This window comes from Aphelocoma coerulescens, chromosome 2 (genome assembly GCF_041296385.1).
Source record: "Aphelocoma coerulescens isolate FSJ_1873_10779 chromosome 2, UR_Acoe_1.0, whole genome shotgun sequence".
Classification (NCBI taxonomy): Eukaryota; Metazoa; Chordata; class Aves; order Passeriformes; family Corvidae; genus Aphelocoma; species Aphelocoma coerulescens.
The window spans coordinates 135,554,854-135,581,039 of NC_091015.1; the positions used below are offsets into that span (position 1 = coordinate 135,554,854).

At 36.4% G+C, this 26,186-nt stretch overlaps 1 protein-coding gene across 6 annotated transcripts in view; it reads right to left on the reverse strand.

Moving 5' to 3' along the window:
* The window catches only part of STAU2 (staufen double-stranded RNA binding protein 2), a 171,372-nt gene that overhangs the window by 91,933 nt on the left and 53,253 nt on the right, over positions 1–26,186 (reverse strand). For all 6 annotated transcript variants that reach the window (XM_069004942.1, XM_069004938.1, XM_069004939.1 and 3 more), the window contains 6 exons: positions 25,902–26,061; positions 22,222–22,329; positions 16,075–16,287; positions 13,556–13,693; positions 10,205–10,336; positions 6,285–6,345 (listed from right to left, as the gene is read on the reverse strand). In XM_069004942.1, coding sequence (XP_068861043.1) covers positions 6,285–6,345; positions 10,205–10,336; positions 13,556–13,693; positions 16,075–16,287; positions 22,222–22,329; positions 25,902–26,061 — 812 coding nt within the window. The remainder of the gene's footprint in view (positions 1–6,284; positions 6,346–10,204; positions 10,337–13,555; positions 13,694–16,074; positions 16,288–22,221; positions 22,330–25,901; positions 26,062–26,186) is intronic.

A 26,186-nucleotide genomic window follows, 5' to 3' on the forward strand; every position in this document is an offset into this window, starting at 1 on the left:
AAGCTTAATGGCTAAGCAGTCTCCCAGACAGGTGACTCAAGTTCCTTCTCAGCCAGAGGGCACCCAAATCACAGACCTCACAGCCCAAGTCTATATTTCTTACATACGCACAATCAATACTATTCAAGAACCAGGGAGCAGGTTTCTTGCAACTCTTTATTTTCACCTGTGTCTAAAATAGGCAGAATATCTGTAAACCAGCCAGAGAACACCTGAATACACATCTGCACTTTCATTCACAAGAGTTTCAATCAACAGACAAACTACAGTCATGATTACTTTAGATTGCTCCTTCCCTGTGAATTCCCTATATTTTAAAAGCATTTGATTTTTTCCTTTTTTGGTTGCAAATCATATTAGATAGGCATCTCCAGAAGACAGCTGCCATTTTCCAGAATACTCTGCACTCCATGAATATTCTCCTTCTGCTGAAGAAGGAAACTAAGTCTCCAATGCTCTGGGCACATGCTTGAAACACTAGGCTCTTTATAAATACACATTGTACTCTAAACTCAGCAAAGAAATCGTCACCTCTGAAGACACAAAGTTTGCAGAACTTTAAGCACTTACATGAGCATCTCAAAAGGGGAAATGTGGGAAAAGGAGAAGGATCACTTGCAGTTGTCATCTTACACTCCAGAGCTGAGCCCAAATCCCACTCACACACAAAAATGCTAATTTGGCTCTTGTGTCACTGGTTCTCAAAACAGCAAGGAAAAGATAACACTCCCTTCCCTGTTTTTTTAATATGCTTTTTAATATTAGGTGTTTTAGAATTTTCTTCAACTATTTAAAAAATATATGCAAGCTGCATTTAATTAGTATTATGACAGATAAAATTACTTTCATTGCTAGATGAAACTGAAAAATAACACATCAGTTATTAATAATGCCAAATACAGCACGGATTTCCTAGCTTCAGTAAAACAGGAAAGAAACAAAATTGAACAAATCTCCTCTACTTCGAAATTTAATTTTCCCATGTCTTCAGTTAGAAAGAAAATTTAATTAGAAAATTACCAAATCAACTCAGCAGTTACAGAGGCAAGGTATTATTTAAACATAACCAACTGTGATAAGAGGCTCTAGACAAGGCTGTGAGACATATAAAGTGGGTACAAATGGCTCAGCTGAAGAAATTGCTCCACTGATGGTATAATGCTCACCTGACAATGTGTTAGCTAAAAAATCCCCACAAAACAGAACAAAAATATAAAAATGAACAGATGGAAAACTACTGATCTGTGGCCTTTCACCAAATAAGTGGTGTTGTTAATCCCTCTTACTGTGGTTTCTAGTCAGAATGGCAAATAATTCAGCAAACATTTAGTGAGGTATCAATGTAACTCCTAGCAAGAATGCATTATAATTGAAAAAATTGAGTAAATTTGGAAGCAATTCAGAAGCCAAGTCCAATGCAACAGCTGTACTTACCGAGTAAAAATGCATACAATCCACTGTAAATCACCTTTGAAATATACCCAAAAGGATTACATATTTTAGCAAAATATAACACACATAAATTCCAATTAAAAATTCCCAAATTACAAAAAAAAACTTTATTCCCGAACTGTAGACTTCTGTTCCTGCTCAAGGAAACACAGGAGTCTTAAATTACCTACTGGAAGTCTTCACCAAAATCCCCAGTTGAAAACCATATAGAGGACTATAAAAAAATGTCTTTCTGAAAGTATTGGGGGCCAGAACTACAAAGTTCACATAAATTTTGTTTCCTTCAAAGTGAAGATTATTAGTATGTAAAATTTCATAAATACATAATTTATGTTGCATTTATTTTCTCCAAAAAGCTGGTGAAGAAACATCTAAGTAAGGATCTGAATGTACCCAGACATTTAGAGCTTACAATAACACCACATCTTTTTATATTTTTTATATTTCTTAATTTATATTTCTTAATCTAATATTGAAGTAGACTTTTAAAAATACTAAAATAAATGTTATTTACAGAAAAATCAAATTTTCTCATCAAAGACTTAAGAAATTCTTCAGAATATCTATTTGCTTTTTTCTCTCCTTTTTCTTTTTTTGTTTTTGTCACTGAGAACAATTGTGTGAGATCAAGTATCTTTGTTCCTTAGGAGATCATCTGCTCCTGCTGCTCATTTACCATCTGAAATCATAATCATCTGTTGGTGACAATCTAATCATCTTCACAGTAACTAATTGTGATGTCACAAACAAATGGTTATGATTTCAGGTGGTGAACAAACAGCAGGAGCAGATGTACTCTGAAGAACAAAGACTGTAAAGTCATGCACGAATCCCTAGTAATAAAATGTTAGGCAAGAAAAACAAAGAGTCTGTCCTTTACAGAGAGGTAGGGTTGCTCTGAATGTATTTCTTTTTAATTATCAGTTTTTCAGTACTCTGTGACTCCCAAAATTGTTGGGAATAGGTAAAGGAAAACTATATGATGGAAAATTGAGGTTGGGAAACATGCAAAAACAGTTATGGTAATTTTTTTCCCTGTTTGAATTATAATATTTAAAAGCACTGTCGCGTTTCACTTTTATTTTTATATTGTTCTTCATAGCTAGCTACAGCTTCTCCTAGAATACACCCTGTATGATGTTTGTGATTACCCCATCCAGAAATACAAAACAAAAACATGTTCCCATGAAAATGCACTTTGTAATAGGATTGTTTTTTTGTTGCATATTTTGTCTCTGTTGATAACTGCTTAAATTAAGAGAGATAAATGAGATTCTGTTTACAGCAAACATCTTCTGAATAGGCTGCAAATGCTTCTGGTCTGCTCACAGTCTCTTTCAGAAGCATAAGGGAAAAAACCTCAGTCAACGTTCTTGCCATTTCACACATGAAGAATACCAAAGATATCCCAAACTAAGAAACAAATAGGTTTGTGTTTCATCTTTCTTTGAAGTTGTGAAATGAAGAGAAAAGGTAAAGAAGTAAACCTGTGGGAAGAAGCTTTGCCAGTGAGTAGGAGGAACAGAAGTGAGGTTTGCCACATGAGTGGCAAATACAAGAGTAACATGACAGAGGGCAGCACGAGAAGTTAATTTTCAAGACTATTTAATAGGGAATACTAAATATATATTGAGCTAGTAATTAGGAGGATACAGACTGTAGGGCAGTCCTCAGCAAAACCAAACTACATAGTAAGAGCACAACAAAATCTGTTCTTCAACTGTACTAAAATACAGAACTGTTATGATTTTTGTTTTCTGTTGTGCTGAAGTATACAAATTCCCTTTACCATTCCAGTTTTATTTGACTCAGATGGAAACACAGTGCTTTATGCACACAAAGAAAGACTATCTGTCTGCAAAAGGAAACTGATGCACAATACCCTGCCCTAGCAGGACACAATTGTTTTCCTGGAATAAAATTACTGGAAATATGAATAAAAGCTGCCAAATGGTAGATGTAGCAATCTCTGAGCCTCAGATTTTCAAGACCACTGAAAGTTAGGTTTATGGTAACAAGAAATGCAAACTGTACATTTCTCTTCCAAGAAGGATACAAAAGGGCTCCATTTTCCCTTTTTCAAAATTTCCTAACATAAAAAAATGCTGTAAAAAACTTCAAGAGTAAATTCAACTTCAAGAGTAAATTCACCTACAAACAAGGGCTGTTCTTAAAAATAAACTAGTATATCCATACCTGAAAGGATGTGACATTTTTGATCTCAAAGTGTGGACCTTGTTTGGAACTGCCTTTAAAAACCCTGCACTTTACAGGTGCACAAAAGTGATTTCGTTTATTCAAAACACCCTGGCAGTGTTCGAAGTCAGGCTGAATAAGGACTTGAGCAACCTGGTCTCGTGGAAGGTGTCCCTGCACATGGCAGGAGTCATTGGGACTAGATAATCTTTAAGATTCATTCCAAACCTTTAACATTCTATTATACACTTTAATCATCTGCTTGTTATTAATGTTGCCTTCTGGATTGGAACCCTCAAAAAAAGGGGTTAAGAGATTAAGAACAGTGGTCTCTGAACAAATGCTCTATGTCTATTGGCATGCTCACTCTGTCTCCTCTGACTCGTAGATCAGAAGAATGGAAATGAAGGCATTGTGCATTACTAAAGTGTTCCAGCATGAAAACCTGTTTCTGTACTGTGGCTCTGCAGGCTGCAAAAAGGTCTGTGAGCAGGTCAACCTGTGAAAAATAAGTCATTTGGTCAGCACAGATTTAAAATATAATTTCTGTTGATCTTGTCTCCTGTTGAATGAGTTTGTCTTTGTGTTCTCCTTCTAGATTCAGATTTACAGGTATAAATGTTGAAGTGGTCTTGAACAGCCTGAGAAAGAGATTGTTTTTTCTTGTTGGTTTAACAGAAGATTGTGGTTTCATCTAAAAGTATCTTTGCTACAAGACACTGCAAGGACAGGAGAAAAGCTAGAGGTCTTTTCCTGCTGTCTCAAACTCTAATATGTTCACATTTGAAGGTATTTCACAGGCCTTGTCCTTAGAGATTTGGACAATACAAACACAAATCATCTAAAAGTATTGATGAGGGTTGATGACAGGGCTGTAAGGAAGCAATTAATAGGAAGTCTTAGATCCTGTAGAATCCTTCCTTTCAGGGAAACACGATGGCATGTGCTGAATCCAAGATCACTTTGAACACTAGCAAACTGTTAGGTAAGTTGAAGCACAAATAATTCCTTAGGTCTCTGCATCACCCTCTGGTGACTGGGAAGACCACATATATAATGGAACACTACTGCAACTCCTTAAAACCTGCTTTTAGGACCAGGTCTTTCATATAGGCAAAAAATAGAAGGTAGCTCATGTGTGTGTCCATGTCTGGTACAATCCTTAGTTGAGGGAGATAATGTTTGGGACCCTTAAGAAGTTCAAAACTATACACAGTTCTAGAGAAAAATCCAGGGCTCATGAAAAAGTGAACAAAGCACTATTTATATTATCTTTACCACCTTAAACAGCAAAAATCTAGTTACAAACTCACCAAGTTCTGTCCTATTCTTTACCTGTTGCAGTGAAATTGAATTCAGTTTTCACCAACAAGGTTTCTTGGGCCTTTGTGTCTTATAGACAAACCTCAAGGAAGAGAGGAACTACCAGTAGCAGAACCTCATCAGTCAGGGATATCTTGAGAAAAGCAAGAAGTCAGCCAATATAAATCACAAAATCTCAGAACTGCAGATTGGGTCAGGTTGGGAGGCACCACAGTAATTCATCTGGTCCAACTTCCCTGCTCAAGCAGGGTCGTCCCAGAACACATGACACAGGATTGCAGCCAGGAGGCTCTTGAACATCTCCAGTGAGGGAGACTCCACAACCTCTCTGGGCAGCCTGTTCCAGTGCCTGGTCACCTGGACAGTAAAGTTCTTCCTCATATTCAGGTGGAACTTCCTGTGCATCCATTGGACTAAATGGGACATATCTTAGCCTGCTGAGTCAACCAGCTTACATCAGTGTGAGGCCACTCTCTGTTCTCTTCAAAAAGTAATGGAGAGCAGAAGAAATGTCCAATGCCTGGAGAAATGCATTATAATCAAAAAAGGCAGGCTGGTCAGCCTCACTCTGGTCCCTGGGAAAATCATGCAGTCCTCTTAGAGCTATTTGTGGGCACAGAATGTGTCTTTCATGATAAAATGGCTGGTTTTATGAAGGGAGAGCAGTGGATGTCATTTACCTTGGCTTTAGCAAGGATTTTGACATCATGTCTCCCACAGCATCCTTGTCTCTAAGCCGTGATTTTAGAGTCCAGGTAGATAAATTACTAGATAATGGAAATCTCTTGGGACCCAATAGCAGCCTTCCAATACCTAAGAAGAGGTGATCAGAAAAGATGGAGCCAGGCACATTACCGAGGTATATAGCAGAAGAACAGGAGATGATAGTCATAAACAAACGAGATGTTCTGACAAGGATAAAAGGAAAAAAATCAACGTGAAGACAGTTAAGCATTGGAACAGGCTGCCCAGAGAAGCTATGGAACCTTTGTCCCTGGAGAAGTGTTAAAATGCCATAAGCAACCTTATCTCAACTCTGTACTGACTTGTACTGAGCAAGAAGCTTAGGTGGCCACCTAAAATCCCTTACAAACTGAAGGATTAAATGATTCAATGAATAAATAAAAATTTCCTTGTTCCTGCACTCATTCATACCTACATTCATACACAGGACTCTAAGGGGTTAATTCATCTAGTTGAAACAAAACCCCTAAAATATTTACAAAAAACATTTCAATTGTTTTGGATAATCCAAATCATACAGAGACAAGGAGAAATAAGTATATAATATAAATTTATAAAGCAATACTTACTGTTACTTGTTGGCTCAGGAAACCCAACATTTTGGCCATTCCAACTTTTGTTTTCTCCAAGCTGAAATAGGTAGAAGAAGACAAGTAAGTAAAGAACAAACTGCTCCCTAAACAGAACATTCCTGTTTATAAATTTAGTTGAAAGATACTAAAAAGGATGACTTGAGATTCATTGAACATCTGTTCACAAAATTTTGCTAACTCATCTTATTTTTTGCCTAAGATAGGTTATTTGAGTAATGTACCCTTCATGAGTAAACATTAACAACTATTGCCTAACACTGAAATATAAATGTTTCCCCAAGGATTAGGTTCAACTCAATATGTTACCAAATCAGACTTAAATAAAATTAAATGTTTTAAGCAGCTTGCAACTGAAAACATAAACAGACAACAGAGAAATTACATTCTAAACCAAGAAGATCCTAATAGCTGCCTATGAAGGAATGCATAAACACTCTAAAGTACTTTGGGTGTAATTTTAAAATATTTACTTGTTAGGAATCAATTTAGTTACTGAAGTGGAAGCAAAAATTATTGCAATTTTCCATTATTTTAATATATTTTTTGAGAAAGCTAATTGTCTTCAAATTAATTTTATTATATTTAATACTGGCTATTACTCTGACATGGAAAAGAGGAACAATTAACACACAGGTTCAAAATGAAGCTATTACTGAGGTTTACACAGTAAATAAGATGGCAGTGTTCTAGGTCTATGTATAAAACTGAATAAGCCCAAGCTTCCTCATTACTTAGGAGCTATTGACAACCATCTCTATCAACATGAAATGAATGATCCTTTTCAGATTTCAGAAAACCTCACAGCAAAGAAGGCTATATGCCAGGACAAAGTTGTAATCATTTGCTCTGGAAGATGGGGTTGGAAAGTGAAAGAGATGCAAAGGAAAATCAACCAGCTGAAATCTGCCTCTGCATCTCAAAGGTTCATTAAGGCTATTTAGATTACTACCATGTCATAATACAGACTACTAGATGATATATTTTACTTGGAAAGCACACTATGGAAAGCATAGTGAAATGATTGTTCCCCTGCTTTTCATCATCATCATGTCCATCCCAAAGAGCTTACGGCCTTGGCAACATGCAATGAAAATGGGAGATATGTGATGGAAAGGGAGGACAAGTATTACACTCGGCTTTCAAACTGGTCACCTACATCCATGCACTTTAACTTCATAAAACTTGTTTTATTCATAATATAAATAGTGGAAAATATGGAAGACAACAGTTCTTCAAATAAATAAGCAATATGAAATCTATAAACATGTTTGTATTTACTGCTGGTTTTGTCAGCATGGTTTTATCAGGAATCCACCCTGACCATCTGTAACATGGTGCCAGCACAAGCGCACTGTTACAATACGAGAAGATTTCCAACTTTCCTCATTCTTCTTTTTTACGGTTTATTAACTTGATCATGACAAGGAATTTAACAAGAATTCCTCTATGAATAAGTGATCCTTAGTACTGCTGCCTTTCATGAATGCAATCAACACTGGTTTTCTTCTCTCTAAGAGAATACAAGTGGCAAGAAGAAACATAAAATGGAAACATGAAGGAATTATTACAACTCTCCATTCTCATCCATAGAGCTAAAATTCTGACAACTGCAAAATGTCTCCCAGCGTACTTCCAGATTGCTCTCCTCAAGGCCCTGCACAACCATTACAGATTTCTTTCAGGAATCACTTTAACACAGAAAAGGGCAGAGCCTTTACTTTTTTACATTACCTGGATTACTTGTGCTGCCATCAGCACTACACATTGCTCTTATAACACTCTTAGGTCTCCATTAAAACAACAAATACAGTCACATTTTATGTACCAGCGTTTAAGGAAAAAAAACCCACTGAATTTGGTTTTGCTTATTTTTCAAGGGAGGAGGAATAGAATGAAAGGACTTGAGGAATAGGGGGCACAGGGGAAAAAAGAGTTACCTTTTTTTAGCATCATCAAAAAACATACAAGTGAAAATTATCTATTTAGATGCCAACCTGATATATCAGCTAATCTACACTAGGCCCCATTTTGGATTCTAACACTGAAACAAGTATCTTCTAATGGAATATCTTTATTGTGCAATTTATATGAAAGGAATTTTGCAATGCTCAAATTTATAGAGATCTAAGGGCTATTTTCCCTCTTCACCACAGTTTAGTTTGAGAGTTAAAATTCTTTCAGCTACACAAACTAACTTGTGCATCTCCAAATATGTCCAGTCTGTTACATACAGAAGATAAAACCAGATGCTCTAGATATTTCATGTCTTTAACCCCCAACAAAGCTATAAAAATTTGTTATGATTTTGTTATGACACTGCCACTACATAAAAGTTGAGTACTTCACATTTTTTGGATACAGTAACATGTTTGTTCATTGTGTTCAGAATAATATTAGGCCATTGTATGCTAGTCTACCAATCCTAAAATATCTACATCTGCAAGTATGCAATTAAGCCTGATTTTCTAAAGACGATGCACTTGTAAGCAAGAGCTTAATAAATGTAGGGAAACAAAGCAGCAGCATCCCTTTTTAGCCACTCAATTTTTTTGTAAGATTTCAATGTAGCTACAAGTTTCCACTATGTAGAACTCTCCAAAGCAACTACGTTGTGAGCTGAATTTTTTCAGGCTTTATCTCTGAAAAATACTGAGTAAAATTAGTTCAATTTAAAATCAAAGAATGAAAACTTATGTTTTCATATTAGAATTTAAAAAAAAATATTTTTCTGTTTTGACTTGTTTTTTATTGAAGCCATTTAGCCAAATTGGCAGTGAAGAAAAGTTGATAGTTTTATACCATAGAATGTATATTCTACAGCAGAAAAGCCTCAGCATTCTGGTGAAAATGAATTATCATTTGACTCAGTCAGAAGCTTTTTTTTAAATGGCTGTGTCTGCACAGTGTGTTCTCACTAGGAACATCATCCAGCTTCCAAGTACTCTGTTTAGAGTATTTCACACTTGTCTATGACTAAGACATATAGTGAAGAACATAGTGAAGGTGAGTGTGAACAGCACACATATTGCTGCTACTCTCAAAGGAGAGCAAAACAGAAGGAGGTGGGGCCAAGTAACCAGTACAGTATTTATTTTTTCCTGGTTAGGAAAAAATTCTGTTGGCTACCTAGTGCAGCCACGGTAAACATATAAGTAATTACCAAAATATATACATTCAGTGAGCCTGTATAATACAGAAACTCTTTAGGGTCCACAGCTTAGTCAAATACCTTACCAGACATCTTTCAGAACACAAAAGGCAAAACTTTAACACCCAATTTTGGTTACAAAACCCATCATCAATGAACAGAAGACCGGAGAGGAATGCTAAGTTACAGATAGCTGAAGTGGAAATACATACTTGCAAGACATATGAATTTAAAATGCAATTCCTTCTTCATTAAAAAAAAGTGACACACATTTTCTTTATCAGTCATCAAATATGAAAAGGCCATTATTTTTCTGTAATGCTTTTAGTGCACATGTGATGGGAAGATAAACATTGACTACTACTTTGTATATGAAAACTATTAAAGTTGTTCCTTTCTGTTCCTTCTATTCTTTTGGGCTCTCATGGATGCCCAAAATGGAATAAAAGCAAAAGGCACATTCATCCTGATTTGTAAGCAGAAATAGGTGCATGAATCTCATGTACACTTTTGCATACATACTATTCTATGGAACTGTGTTTCTGTTCCTAATTACTCATAAAGGAGCAGAGGCTGCACTAAGTGTAGCTGTAGAGCTGTAGCTAAACAAAGGCTAATCTGTGACAAGCAACTCCCCGAAACAGGGTGTGCACAAGCTTAAGCTTCCATTCTTACTGAGAGATTAGCTGATACAGCTAAAAAATATATACAAGGGTAGAGTGTAGGCATCATAACAATTGGTTCTCACCTTTTCTGTCTGGTCTTGAAGAGGAGTAGAGGCTTTGTATCCAAGCTGTAGCAACATTGCTTCTGCTGCATTTCTTTTAGCTATTTTCTTGTTTGGGCCTGTTCCAGTAGTAATGTCATTGCCTACTTTTACCTTAAAAAAAAATATTGATCATAATCACAATAAATGTAAGACTCCTTAATATCACCATATAATACTCTTGCTGATTTATCAACAGCTGTCAGCTCTTCTGATGAAGATGAGATCTTGAAAAAGCTAAAGTAGGGCAAGAGGGGACTAGAGTATTCACTTAGAAGGGCTTGTTTAGATTTTCCAGAAGATCACTAAACTCATACCCAAGAGCTACATTTTTCTGCATCTCAGTGCACACACAGTTGGCTCTCTCTTCCACCAGCCTCTGTGTCAACCCCATTCTCCTTCATGAACCTCTCCCCCACTCTTTGCTAATGCTGGAACTGCCCCAGCGTCTGTACTTCCTCTTCCCTCTAGGAAGAAGAGTTGCCTGCAGCAGCTCCCCAGTATCATCAGGACAGTATCCAGAACAATGGAGAGACAAAGAGCAACTTGGAGATTTAAAAAGAGTGGTTTCTAAAGAAGGATGAAAACCACATTTGCGTTCCTCCCACTTTGTTGCACTGCAAGGAACACAGGGGCTGGAACTGCTTACACCTGACAAGCTTTGATCCAAACAGTCCTTGAAAAGAAGGCTGCTCAGTGGACCTGTGGTCTGTATAGCACAAAGGGTTTCTGACAAACATGATGCCTTTCATAACACTAGGAGAAATTAAAACCCCAAAATAAGGACAAACTGTAGGCAATGGATATCCACAAAATGTGCGGCTCCAACTTAATCCTTGGCTTTGGTACCATTCTTAAAACTCCAGGAGCTGTATGTGTCTGGTTTGTGACATGAGCACTCTCATTGCTATTCATTTAGGCAATATTCATAGCTCTTTGATAGGTGTATTTTGCTCAGTCCATTAAGCCCTTCTACTTGCCAAATTGTCTCTTAAAATAGTGCCCAGTTTCAAAGTCATGTCAAAAAAAGGAAATCAAAATCAAAAATAATAAAATAGTCAAGGTGATCTGAATAATAAAAAAAACCCTAGAGGTCAAAGACCTGAAAGAGTTTGGAAGGAGCTTTAAAAAAATTGTAAAAACAGGCATACAAATGCTAAATAAAGAATAAACGATATTTAGTAGTTATGTCATTCAATAATTCTTCACTTTCCTCAACTTATCATATATATATTTTCCTAAAAGTTTAAATTCTTCTTTACTCAAATACTTCTTAATTCTAAATATTAAGAAGAGGATGTAAATAAATAGTAGTCATGAATATCCCTTCAAAGTACATCTATATACATCATTAAGCAAAAGGATTTGTCTAAGCCAGAAATACTAATAATCTTGAAATATAAACCTTATCTTCTATGCAGTTGACAATAACAATTAGAAATTGGCCAATCTTCTACAAGTTTACATGCAATAAAATTGAGAGACTTTAATTGGACAAGGCAAAAAAGATAATTTATAACATAGCTCACAATAAATCAATGTGTTGCTATTTCTCAGACCTGTAAAACTGGTTTAGCTATTATTATAACCTCTATCAAGGATTAAAGGCCTGACTACAAAGAGAAAGCTTTCTGAAATTAACTTTGGGAACAGAACACCAACTAATGTCATCAGAGGTTTTCTTCTGTTTATCTAGTAGCTAGGACAAGTAATTGGATCCATTTCATCACATCTAAACTTGCTCTTTGTGTGACAGATAAAAATGAACATATTATCTCTGGATATTTTACTTCCACATTCAATTAAATTAAATGAAAACATGGTTTAAGTAGTTTATATGAAGGTTTTTTATTCTGATAAGGTTTTTTGCATGTCATAATGAATCCACTGAGACTTCCTGAAGGTGGGAGAAACAGCAGAATAATTTTAGTGTGAAAATATTACAAAAGGGTGGAAACGGAGTTAAAAAGTATTTGCAACAAAGCAACTGCCCTGTGGAGTTTCTCTGACTCTCTTTCGTGAGCCTTCTTAGATACAGGAATCTTCTACATATTCACTGCTTTTAAGATTCCTCTTTTATTCAAACTGAAGACTTTGCCATTATTGACACTCCTCCAGCAGAAAACTAAATCCCAGCCCATCTTCCTAATACTGGGCTGTGTTACACTGTTCTTCTTCTGAGGCCTCACACAACAACTACCAACTGTGGACAGTCCCATGGGGGTGTCTAAGCATGGGAAATGAGATTGTCTGTGATAGGATCACCCTTTTTCAAATACTTTCAGGTCTCATAAAATGTTAAAAATCCAAGTTTAAATCCAAAAAAAGATTCTGCAACAAAAGGAATCCAATATTTTCTTTTCCTTCAGAGAGAAAAATAATACATCATGAAGAAAGACCACTGAGGTCCAAGAAGATTAAGATTACTAGCTTATCTTCATAGACATGAAGGAGGAACTTAGAGATTTAAGTGAAAACATAACTAATTTTCTGGAGAAGGACATGCTGGAACATCATAAATTTTGCTTGTGATCAGAAGTGACATTTTGGTGTGGTTTGTAGACAACAAGTCAAAACATGCTGAGGTATGCTGTTCCGAGTTGTTCCGGCACAAAATTACCCTTGAGTGAAAACATAATAATACAGAATCCTTTCCTGTTCCTAACCTTTCTGAATCTGCTGTTGTGCTATCTAAAAAAATACCACAGTTGTATCAAATCTTTGTATGTGTTCTTAATTTAAATATGAAAGGAACATTAATCATCTACTGTTTCAGTATTAAGTCCAGGCAGAGGACAGTCTAAAACATGTGCTTGGTTTTCTTTGTTGTATTTCAGAGATAAAAAAAGTCACAAAGAAACTGGAAATCTGAACACATTTACAACACTATTTTTTAAAGTCAACCTGGTAATATGGAAATATTAATACCCATATTTCAGAATACTAGGTACTATTGCAATCCTCTAATCAACACCACACCAATATTTTTTTTTTCTTTTCCAAAAAAGACAAGTAAAAGTAAATAAATCATGAACTATCAGGGATAAAGACAATAACAATCAGGTGAAATAAAAACAAGAGTATAAAAAAATGCAACACCGCTACATGAAAAGAATCTAGAGGGCATATAACTAAATTGCCAATTGTTTCACTAAGAGAAAGAAGAAAGTTTAGACAGGCTTTCTGATACTGTATTTCATACTATTCCTGTACACTTGACAGCAAGGCAGAAAGCTAAACAGAGGGATATCCACTTCATATTATGCCCCATTCTGCTTGAGTTTGAACAAAACACAGCAAGGCCATTATTTCTAACGTGACAGCAAATGATACCTGCATAACAAATTCTCGACGGCGAGGCATTCCTCTCTCTGAAAGAAGAACATACTCTGGCTCCTTCTCCTTTTTGGCCTGTTGGATCTGAGCCAAACGACTGATAGGATTCATTCCTTGACCATATTCTGGTCCAGTCTAAACCAGGTTTAAAGGAAAGAACCATTATTTCAGTATATATCCCTATAACTACTACACTGCTTCAATAAAACATTTACTAGGGTTCTCTCTTTTGTAATACTCCCTTTGAGAGAATAAGAAGTAACTAACTTTCCATTTTCTGATCATGAGACAAAAGATAAGAATCCTCAGGCTCAAAGCTGTGGAAAGAAATTGTCTGCTACTGTTGCAGGTAGTGTGTATACCTTGCATCTGCAAGCCACGAAAACCCTCTCCTATCTATGGAGGTCCTCATAAGGATGGATGAAAATGAGAAGATTCATCAGTCAATTATATCTTATTGCCTTGTTTCTAAAACAGGTTGCTACAATGCTGGAACACGCAATACGCTGAGAAGAGGTGGGATTTACACAGGGACAAAAACCATTTGCCATACATAAGGAAGCTTTCTCTTTCAGCCTTCCTGCTTTCCTTCTCAGCACTCCAGGCCTTCCATTCTACAATGCAACTTGCAACTAAAGGTGCAGAAAGTTTGCTCTTTGTGTCATATGAATTTACCCTCAAAATATTTCTGTGAAGTGAATGGCTAGATTTGTTGCTTATTGTGAACTACCCATAAAGTATTTCAAATGCTTAACAGGCAATAATCATCACAATAACGTGTCAAAAAGTATGGTTGGTGGAGGAATTGGTCTCATGCTGGGGAAACAATACGACTGACAAAGTGGTCTGTTCAAGATTGCACAGACAAGGGAAAAACTACAGTCCTTGAAAACTCTAGCTCTGAAATTCTTTTAATGAATTATTGCTCACACAGCAAATGCTCTTTCAAAGCACATAGCTATGAAAATATTTGCTTGTGGATTTTGAGAAGAAATTAACACCCCCAGAAATTTATCTGAAGTCATACTTAATTCATTTATATACCATAACACAAAGAACACACTTGCAAATGTAATGTTTGAATGTAGAATTGTTTTTATGTTATTAAGCTATTTCCCTTTTATGAAACCATTTGCAGGCTAAGAGAAGATGAAAACTCATGCTTGCTTGAGCTTCTCAAATAACAAACAAGTGTTCAGGAACCTGAAGAAATGATCAACAACTGAAGGCAAAGATCAGAGAGGGATATTATATTTAGAAAGCTGTGCAGCATACCCGACATCGTGCAACTGCTGAAGCAGTTAGAGAAGATGTAGGTGAAAGAGCTAAGACAATGTCATACACAAGGGCAGCTGTGTGGGCAAGAAGCCAGGCAGAGACAAAATGCAGAGCAGGCTAAATAAAGAGCAGGCCATAAGATCCAGCCTCATAAATATATATACAAATAAAAAGAAGATATTGTTGCCACTTTTTTTGATGCTTGAAACACATGCAAGTTAAATTGAAAGAAATGGGCACATTGAAAGCATTTCAGAAGTTTGGTTACTCAAAAAATAAAAACCATCTACATACACAGCTTATTTTGACAATTAATGTCTCTTTCTAACAAGGCCAACTGTGTATAAATAAATTTAAGTTCATAATGGCAAATGGTACATGGTAATATGACAGATTTTTTCATTATTATAGCCTTAGCGTCTTTCTTGAGAAAAACTTTCCAAGATGTGAAAGCCAAAGCCAAAAGCCTTTTCCAATCTTCCAGCTTTAAAACTGCATTAATGCTGATGGTTTTCCATTAAATAATTTTCCTTCCCATTTTTTCCTAGAAGTTTCTGAGAATTATATCCACAGAATTTTAGTAGGAGACAGGTATGTAATCTAGGTTTTCCTGAAAAATCACTTATTCTGTATTGAAGGCAAATGAAAAGAGGAAGTTGATAAATAAGTCCTTTGTACACTTTCCAAATCCAGTTTTGCACTCTCCAAAGTATTTGCTTATTTTGAAGGGCTTTTCTGGTGGCTGCTCTTTCAGAACTCTGCACTTTGTATCCCGAGTATACAGATTTCTAATGGTCATACCTTCAGTAAAGCACTGAAGCACTAAAGTAGTACCCCATTTATTTACTGGTTCATGTATCTCTCTCCCTCTTCAAGCTGGGGAGGGGAGAGAGCCCAGGGAGAAAACCACCAGGTATGCTAAAAGGGCCTCTCTGAGGAGATGATGCTAAAACTCACATGGCTGTACAGAGCTGCTTGAAGGGCTTGATCCTCCACTAGACGTGAACCAAACCCTTGAAGACTTCAGTGATGTGAGCTATTTACAAGCTATTCTGTTTGAGAATCCCACAGCATTCTCAGGATTTAAAAAAAGCCCAGGCATATTAGCACAGGAAAACAAGTAACAATATTGACAGTAACCTGAAATTGTAACAATATTGACAGAAAATTTTTTGATTTTTAATCTGACTGTTACTTTTGAGCAAACATTCTTAACTGTGTCAAAGGTGGACACATACCTTCAATATTGTTTTTGGACGCTTTTTAAAGTAAAGTTTTGGCTTTTCAATCACAGGAAGAGGAGGAAGTTTCTTAAGTTCTTGTAGGACAGCCATTGCAGCACGTTTCTTTGAGAGTTTCTTACTGTTGCCTTCTCCTTCTGCAGTGAATTCTCCTACTGTAACTCGTGTAACAAAGCTCTTCATATGAGGAGGTCCACTTTCTTTAATCACCTTTTAAAAGAAAGTAACATTGAGTCAAAGCACCCAACAAGAAGATAACGTTTGTTATCTCTGCAATGAACTTATTACTAATCCAGTTTTCCTGCTAACTGAAGGCACTAGATGGGTTTTCATAGAACTTGGACAAGTATTAATGGCAGTATGAGGTTTGAGGACAGAAAATAAAGACTAGTTAGATAAAGCAAATCTAACCACCATATTCAGCGTTTCACAGAAAGTAAGAGTAGACCTACATTTCAAAAAGGTTTATAGAATAATGCAATATACAACAATTAGGCACATTTAAACCAAGGCTGATGGATTTTTTCTCTGCAAGGTGCTTCACATACCAAAGAAATTAAAACCATGAAGGTCTACCAGGCTTTGACTATTTCTTTATACAAAACGTATTCAAAACTGTATTTATTTGGCATTACCTCAACCTGTTTGCAATATTTTTTCTATTATCATTAAACCATTGGATGTTCATAGCCCCAAACTTCAGTCTCAATAGGTGCAGGCAGTATGCCTGCTCTCAACTCTAGCCTTGCCAGAATACACAGCTCAGAGCAATATCCTATACGTTTGAAAGGCTGACACATTCTTGCCTCCATGACCCTCAGCTGTACTGAAAAGAAATACCAGAGGAGCCACTAAAACTCACACAGAAGCCAATCATTTCTGAAAAAAATTCATTTATTCATTCCCTTCCAAACGTATTTAGCATGACAATAAGAAAACCCATTTGAAGTACTTCTCCACTACAACAAGTTAAAATAATATGGAAAGAAATTAAGTTCTGGATGCTGTACCTTCCTTTAGCTCTTTTTCTGTCTTCCTTTTTACACACACACACACACACACACACACACACATACACACACACTCATCTCCTTTTAGAAGGCTGGTGCTAGAATGCATTCACCCACAAATCACAGTGCTGCAAGTGCTAAGACAGCCATCTCTTCATGCATGCACCATTTACTGGTCTGGACAATGTCTATCAGGAATTAAGAGACCTCATTTGGGAAAAGGTTCAGTTATTTTGTTTGATGGGCGGAAGCAACTACCTAATTTAATCTTTGTTGTATGTAATATGTATAAGGAGACATTAGAGCATCTGACAGGCATCTCTTTATAATATCTTCAAAATCAATATAAATACCAATTTTTTTCATTTGATGGAATTATATCAAACCATTTGTTGTAGAAGAGTAATGTCTGAGTGCAAGGGAACTGAGGTAAAGGTACAAGGGCCTTCTTGGTATAATAACTATAGTTTTAACATGCTCAAATGTTCAATCTTAATATTATTACAACATGTTTTGTATTAAAGTTCTTTTTATCAAGGTCATGTCCCTTGCATTATTTAGTTTTGCTGTTGTACTGTAATGAGGTCTCCTTAGGCTTGTATTTCTTTTTTAAGTTCTCTTTTGTGGCAACTTCACCCAGCAAATTACCACAGCATATATCAATAAAAAGACACAAAATTAAAATTAACAGACAACTTTGTTCCATTTTCCCAGAATAAGATGACATCTATGCCAGCATGGGATTTTTCTGTTGTAGTCCAGGAGCGTTCCCCCTCTTTAGGATTCCAGGTATTCATTTCAGAAGTGTTTTCAATATTGCCTCACTTAGAAGTTGCCCACTGATGCTTGACCACATGAGAACGCAGCTTTCAATGCACTGACCCATGCTGAGCCCTAGGATGGCTTCACTGCCTGCACCAGAGCTGGGATGAGCACAGGGCCAGGATCTCCTGCTCTCACACACAGTCGGGCTTCGTATCCGTGCTGAACACCTTCACTGCACTGCAGCGTTTCCCACTCTATTTTACAGTATCTCAAACCATCCCTGTACTTTGCTATCCAAGTATTACAACATGCTTGCTGTAAAACATAGCTAAATTAACCTAACTAAGGTCCTTAATCTTTCTGTGGTTCTACTAATACTATTATATAGGTGTTTGTCTTTACATGCAATATAACGTATTAATAATATATACAAGAATGTCTACACTGACCAGATGAAAAAGGACAAAATAACTTGGTGAAGAAATATAATTGCTGAGTTCCTAAGATATTAGTTTTATATAAGTTTTCTCATATTAATATAAATGCACACAAATATATATATATATATATGTATACATATATATATATATGAGAGAAAGAATGTTAATACCAAAGCAGGTTATATTTTCATATACACAAAAACATATTTCTTAATATAAAACTAATGCATTCTGGTGTGGTTTTCATCTTTTAAATTTTAAGTATGTGACACAAGGTAAATAATTGACTGGAAAACATTAAAAACTGTATCTTTGCTAGTGTGTAAATGGAAAAAAGTCTGTGTTGTCAATGAAACGAACCCCATAGGATTCAGATGGGATCTGGATCAAGCTAAACATCCAAATTTGATAATTAAGCAAAAAAATATTTACCTAACAACATTTTTGGTTAACCCCAGATGTTAGATCTTTTTACTCCATATGATTTCAAACAGTTGTGCTACGAGCCTTGGGACAGAAAACACTGAAAAGAAATTCAACCTTTGCTATCTAAGAACACTATACACATTAGGACATTAAACTATTTCCTCAGTTGAAAGATAGGACCTGTGGACCTAATCATGGCTAATTTAAAGCTGAGAATTTGATTACGGGTGACAGTTCAGTACACTTTTCTTTTTCTGTTCCATGGATTTAAAGAATAATTACAGCAAAAGAAAACACATGGGGCCAAGACACATCTAAGGTCAAGTTACATCAAAAATGAATTTGGCTCAACTTAATGAATCATGCTGACAAATGAAAAACAGCAGTATGATTACAGTGAAAGAGTAACACTGCTTTAATTATTAATGAGATGCCAGGTAGAAAATTCAAAAGATGGACAGTAAAAAAATGGACAGTAAAAAAAAACCGAAGAAAAGGGTTTTTTGTCTCCTAGAGGAGACAAAAATCAGATCAAATAACCCATGTCACCTACATCTACGAATACACAATAACTTATAAGATTTTAAAATATCAATTTATTTCCAGGAGTTTGTGCAGGCAGATACATCAGATTTTCCCAGTTAAAAAAAAAAAAGGAAGAGTCTGAATGTCGAAGTATAGAACTGCAGTGCGAAGGGTGACCATTCTGCAAAACCCAGCTGAGAGCTACTCAGCAGTCAATCATCCAAAGCCTTAATCCCCAGGACAGCAGAAGCCAGATAGGTGTGAAACTTCCTGCTGAGAACTACTCTCCCAGAGTCAGCAGCTTGGTTTGTCCCTGGTTCAAAATGCAGAATCTCTGTCTTACTGTGATAAGACTGGGACATGAGACCACTTTCCAGCAGAACACTGGACAGAGATGGAGGGGCAGAAAATTCATCTGTTCAGGCACTCTATGCCTTCACTTCTGATACTGAGAATGAAAAAATCATGTTATTACATTTGCTATTCTAAGGAAATAACACTGCAATCCAAAGAAACATATCGAAAATAAAATGACAACCTGAAACACCCCAACGTGTTCTAATATCTGAAACTGTTGACCTCAGTTATGTCTTCCAGGCTCATCTATTCCTTACTGACAAATAAGGAATAAAAAACATATATATTGAAAAAAAATGAAAAGAGCAAGATTTTAGCCTATTGTCAAGGCAGGAATAAGAAGTGAAATGACCATTCTACAGGTACTCCAACAATTCCGACAGCAATCACTTTTGTATTCCTCCTTAAAAGCTGTTCATTGGGAACCCCACAAATGCCTTAGAGCAGTTGCATTTTGACTTAAATGTTGGTGAATCAAGGTTAGCTAAGAATGCACCAGTGACAAGTACAGAATAAAGCTTGTTCTTTGGTGGAACTGAATGTTTTTATTTAACAACTTAATAGATAGAAAGTCCTTAAAACTCATCCTAAAGTTCCTAGACAATTAAAAACTAGCCACATTACACAAAACAGGACTGTTCACCCCTCGTGCAATTCTGAGGACATGTTTACATAGAACTCTACATATATTTATGATCATTACTTTGTTGCATAACCCAGCACTGTTGGAACATTGGCTAAAGCTTTGTCAGATGAAGAAAAGGCAGATCATTTTATAGCTACCACACACAAAATAAAAGCTAGAAAAAGCTTTGATGCCTGCCTGGAATAACACAAGACCATTAGTAAATAAAATCCTATTAGAAACATCACATCCTGGGGATTATCCATAATTGCTTAGCAGTTTTATTGAAAAGTAAGCCAGAACCAAGTTCAATCAAGACTCTATTTGAGAATGTCACCTATACTTAGATTTAAAGGCAGGAAATAACACAAAAGCTGTCAGGAGAGCAAGAAACTGTCTTTTTTCAGTGCTGCTAACATCCTTTGGGAAGTGACATATTAGAGTTTTCCTGTATAAAGTATCTCTGCCTTCACTCTCTCCTTACCAAATGCTCTCCCTTAAAGAAGCTCAAACAGGACTGAAGAAGACATTCAAAGCACTATCCCTCTTTTCTTTACAACTTCCAAGCTCCTCTGTGACCAGTGACCATACATCTCCTTACATTTTAGTGCATTGATTTGTATGGAACTATTACAAATATTTTTAAATTTTTAAGGTAGAAAACAATGTTTGAAAACTGAAACGTTAATTATGAGCTTCCTTTTTGAAACACAAGCATGTGTTTCCACTATGTCTGATCTTAGCTAAGAGTTAGGTCATAGGCAAGTAGTGACAAACTGATACACCAACACTCCCAGACACCCCAGTTTTATCCTCTAGATTTTACATCCTCTTAACATTCTAACTAGCCCATATCACATAGACCATATATATGAAGCATGTATGCCTTTGTTACACCGAGGAATCCCTTAGTCATAAACAATGTTCTTTGTCTTTCTTACCTACCTTCTGAGAGATTTCTCAGATTTCTAAGAAGGTCAAAACAGTTTATTTGGCATTGGCCAATTCAGGGACATGGGCCAAACACGTCAGTAAACTGCATACAGCAAACTGTAAGGCATGCCACATCTTAGGGATTTTGATCCTTTTCACATGCAAATACATGCCTATACTTTAAAAGGAAAAAGCACTGGAGAAAAAAACCATCACCAGTATAAGCGCTATCCATGTCTTTCATGCAGACTCAGTTTCAATGTAAAACAAAATGCAGAAAAATAAAGTAATAGAAGGCCACTTACATTAGAATTTTCTGCATTAAAAAAAAAAAGAAGAAAAAAAAAACCAGCTTGAAAATCTGGTTGGTGCTTCTTACCACAACAACGTTAGATTTTTACAACAAGGTTTTGTAAGAACTTTCTCATCAGAAAAAAATTCCTGTTAGTATCACTCATTCTCCCATAGTTATTTCACTGATAACATTGGAGCTATTCCAAACGTTCTTTATTACTTCAGGTAAACAAAGGTGTCAAAAGTGGGTTCATAGATAAAATCATATGAAACAAACAAAAAAACTCGTGAAAGCTTAAGTAGAAATAGATAAGCGAAACAGAACCAGAGTGGAAGATACTCATGACTTTCTGAAAACAGCACACTGGAGGCAAAATGTTTCAATGGGAATTTTTCTAGCATATGGACGCCTACAGTTAAAGCAAAGACTTTGGCTAACTCTTTTGAAGATTATTTCCAAACAGATTGAGTGTGGCTATGGCTTCTAACCCCACAGCCCTATACAGAAGATGGTTCAACTGTCTTTCTGCCACCCAACTGTTTGCAACCAAATATTAGATCTCTAAAAAGTTCTGGAAGAGCATCTGCTTTAACAGTAAAAAGTCATTGTCTTAGACTCTGATACACTGACAATTTTTTTTTATAATTTCCATGAATATTGAAGTCATATTTATCTTATATGAATATTAACTTCATTGAGTTTTAGTGGTACTTTTTTAAAATACTTTATTAGCAAGGTAAATATGTAACAAAAAAATGTAACACATACCTCAAAACTGACAGGTATATTGCGCTTCAAAGCAATTTCAAACACTACGCTGATCTCAGATTTGTTTGCATCTTTATCTTCTTCTGATTCTTTTCCTGTTTCTCCATTCTGAAAATAAGGCATACATAATCATACTACAATTATTAGAAGATCAACAAAATATAATATTCTTTTTTCTCCCCAGTTTCTCAAAGACTTTTGAATTCTCCTGTCAGGCTGTAAATCAGCATTTGTACATCCATCTCAACAGCCCATTGTCAGACACCTGCTGACTGAAGCCATATATATATTGCACTTATGCTTCATAAAAAAGGAACACATAGAGTAATTTATAAATTAATTATAGATGGCAAAATAATGTCTATAGATGTTAGTCTCATTAATGACATGGATAACAATTGTCTGAGTACACACTTGTTGTGTCAAACATGAGGATCAAACGGATCCTTTGACCTGTTTCTCAGTCTCTCTGTGGGTACCCCTTCTAAGCAAGGAAGAAATCTGTACTTCTTGGAAAGTACAGAAGATTGTACTCCTCTCAGAAGAAATTCAGTCAATCACCCCACACTTTGACTGGGTCACCAGGTTACAGGTGTCCTCAGCAGGTCCAGCTGGTTAACGGCCCCTCCATCAACTTCCCTCTGGGAGCTATGACCAGTGTGAAAAGGTAGTGACAGAGAACAGCTTGCTCAACACAGAACAGTATTTATTTATCCATAGGAACATAACAAACAGAGAGGCAAAGAGATAAAAAAACAAAAGGCACATGAAACATTATTCTGCCTAAAATTCAGCTTTGCTTTACTCTTCAGGTAAATCTGAATTCTCTCAGACAACCATCAGCACAGGGAGCAGTCAGAGTTATTGCCTTTTGCAACCACTGCCTTTGGTGTTTGTACCCCAGGCCACATTTCCTTAATTCTCAGAGGCTTCACTTCCAGCTACTTACTTTCAAACTGCAAAGCTCTGAAATACTTCAAACTGGGATCTCTCAACAACCATGTAACTTTGGCCAGGCTCCTAATTTTTTATTAGTGGAGGTAAACATCAAAGACACTTGGGCTGAATTAGGTGGATTCCTGCAGAGCTCCCATCTTACATAACAAAGTCTGATCTAAATCTTCAGCCACCAGCATAGCTACAAAATCCAGATACCACAGTTATAAAACAACATTTAAAAAGCAGAGGTTCTTCACACTAAAATGAAATTGATCAATCTTTTATCTACCATTTTTCAACTCCTAATATATTAATCTTTAAGACAACACAGGGCCAAAAATCCAGCACTCAGCTACAGCATGCAGACATGGAACACTTTTTGTCTCATGAAATTGTTGCAAAACTTTGAGTTTAAAAAGAGCCATTTATGTGCCTGATATTGATATGGAGCTAAATACAAAACAAAAAAAGTTACAAAGTTTATAGAACCTCCAGAAAAAGAAAAAAAAAAGAGTGATGTGAAAAACAATAACAAGGGTAGTTACAATGAAATTATGTAGGACCTCTAGCTCATTTCATATAATGAAATATACCACTGAAATCAAGAATGTAGGTCATTACTTACAGGACAGGCAAAGCATTGCTTAGGTTCACTGAGAAAGACCAGCAGAGTTACAAGGATAATGTTTAAATGTAAAAAAGAAATGGGGATATAAAGAATGGAGTAATACTCTTCTGTGAAAAACCTTAGTGAGAATATTACTTGGTATTGTATTCAATTAAGTTCGTGGTTTACAAAGGACACTGATAATCTACAAAGCTGACCAAAAAAAGCCACAAGAATGAACTACTGATTAGAAAAAAAACTTTGCACTGAGACACTATGAAAATCAGTTCTATAAAAAGATTCAATAATACTTAAAAGTAATCTTTAAATGTATATGTGGGAGAGATTTTGATACCTGTTGGTTACATTTAGCAAAGATAAGGAAATACCAGCTAAATAGAAAATGAAGCTAAGTGAATTCTAAAAGAAATACCTCACAAGTTATTTTTGAAATGGAGAATAATTAAACACTGGCATAATTTACATAATATAATGCTCACTGGACTGTCAGCAAGCCTTCAAGTCAAGAATGCTTAGGTTTTCTAGCTGTACTCTAGTTTAACCAGATTTGTATAGTCTAAATTAGAAATTACAGTTTAAAATTTCATGATTAATACAAACACATCCATCCAGAAAACCCCTCATTGTCCCTTCTGCCCTTACAATTTAACTCCCTGCATATTTTTCCACCAAACATAGTAGAGAACCTAACTGCGAGTGAAGAAAAGGGAGAATCAAGGCTTAGACCTTAGTACTGAGCAATAAAGTTTCAAGCCTTAGTCATTTGACTTCCCTAAGGAAGATAAAATATGTTCAGGAGTGTCTCAGGCACTTTGGATTTAAATTTGATCCTCATTCCCACAACTGACACTTTAATTGTAGGGCCTTTCTTAGCCTCACATCTACAAGACAGCAGAGGTGCTTTGGCAGACACACAATAGCTCTTTTGTGAAAGCAGGTTCACATTCACCAGCAGCCCTGCCCTTTTGGCTGATTGCTTCTTGCTTCTTCTCACCTTATGCTCCTCTACACATTTGTGCAATCAAGTATTAAGATGGCAGTACTCCTTTTCAGTGGTTTAACACGGATAGAAGATTTTATCCTCAACTAAGTTTTTTCTAATAAAAGGAAAAAAGGATAGCTTGAAATGGAAGAAGAATATGCAGAAGGCTGCATTAAGGATGGCCATGAAGGCCAAAAGATAGACCTATGTAAGTAACTACTGTGCTATATTCCATGGATCCCATTCCAGTCAAGTTCACTGAGTTACTACTGGGATTACTAGACGGGTAGCAGCAGGTCTGTCCTTGCTCCCCGGGAGCACAGTGTCAGTGACTGGGGATGAAAGAAGCTCAACCTCACAATATAATTGAGGCCAGCCAGAATATGATGTGTACTGGCTCTGATCCACACCCCATGTTTGAGGAGCGATGAATCAATCATCTTCCATAGATAAACAAGCTAGTCAATTTTGCTGAAGGAAATAACAGTTTTACCAAGATGGACCGTGTCCCACGGTGAGAGCACATCCCACCAGGGTGTGCCAGCAGCCCTGTGTGCACTTCCCACGGCTAGCAGCAGGAAGGAGCCTGAACCTTGGCACCATGAAGCCCTTAAACTCTATTTCAACCAGCCTCCAGTTCTCTGGAGAGCTACAGTCAGGTCCACACAGTGCAACACTTTGTACTCCTTCCATCATGATCTCAGCAAAGTGATACCTCCAGCCTTTTCCAGGCACCTATAGCTCTAACCCATGAAGTGACAGAGATGTTTCTCATGACTAACCTGCAACCAGTGCCCCTTAACCTCAGCATAACCAAGCCACAGAGTTTTACTTGACTGAGGATTCAATTAGTCTCCTACCAACACACATCTGCTATTGAGAACCTACAGTATCCCAAGTGGTCTTCAACTGCTCCCAGAGGTCTTGCAAGTACTTGGTTTCTTTGACTAGGAAATGTTACTATATTTTTCCTTTCAATTTAGAAAGACTATTCTGAGAATAATTTTTCTGTTCAATATTTTTTAAAATATGATACAACATTTTAATTTTTAAGCAGCAATATATACCACTTAAAGACATAGCAAAGAGAAAGCAAGTTATTTAAAAAAAAAACTTTCCTGAAGCACAAACCTGAGGTAATTTTTCTGGAATAGGCTCATTCTGAAGAGCTTGAAGGGCCTTCATTGCAGCATTATGTCTAGCAGCTTGTCGAGTCTTTCCTTCACCAAAAAACTCACTGTTGCCAACAGTTAACTGGACATAGAAAATTTTAGGCACTGGGCAGTGATACCTTGAAGGAAGTAATGAAAAGAAAACAACAATACAAGTTAGGAATTTTACCCATCCATTTAATGTAAAATAGAGTAGTACATGGGGATAAAACATTATCTTTTCTCCCAGAATAAGACCCAGCAC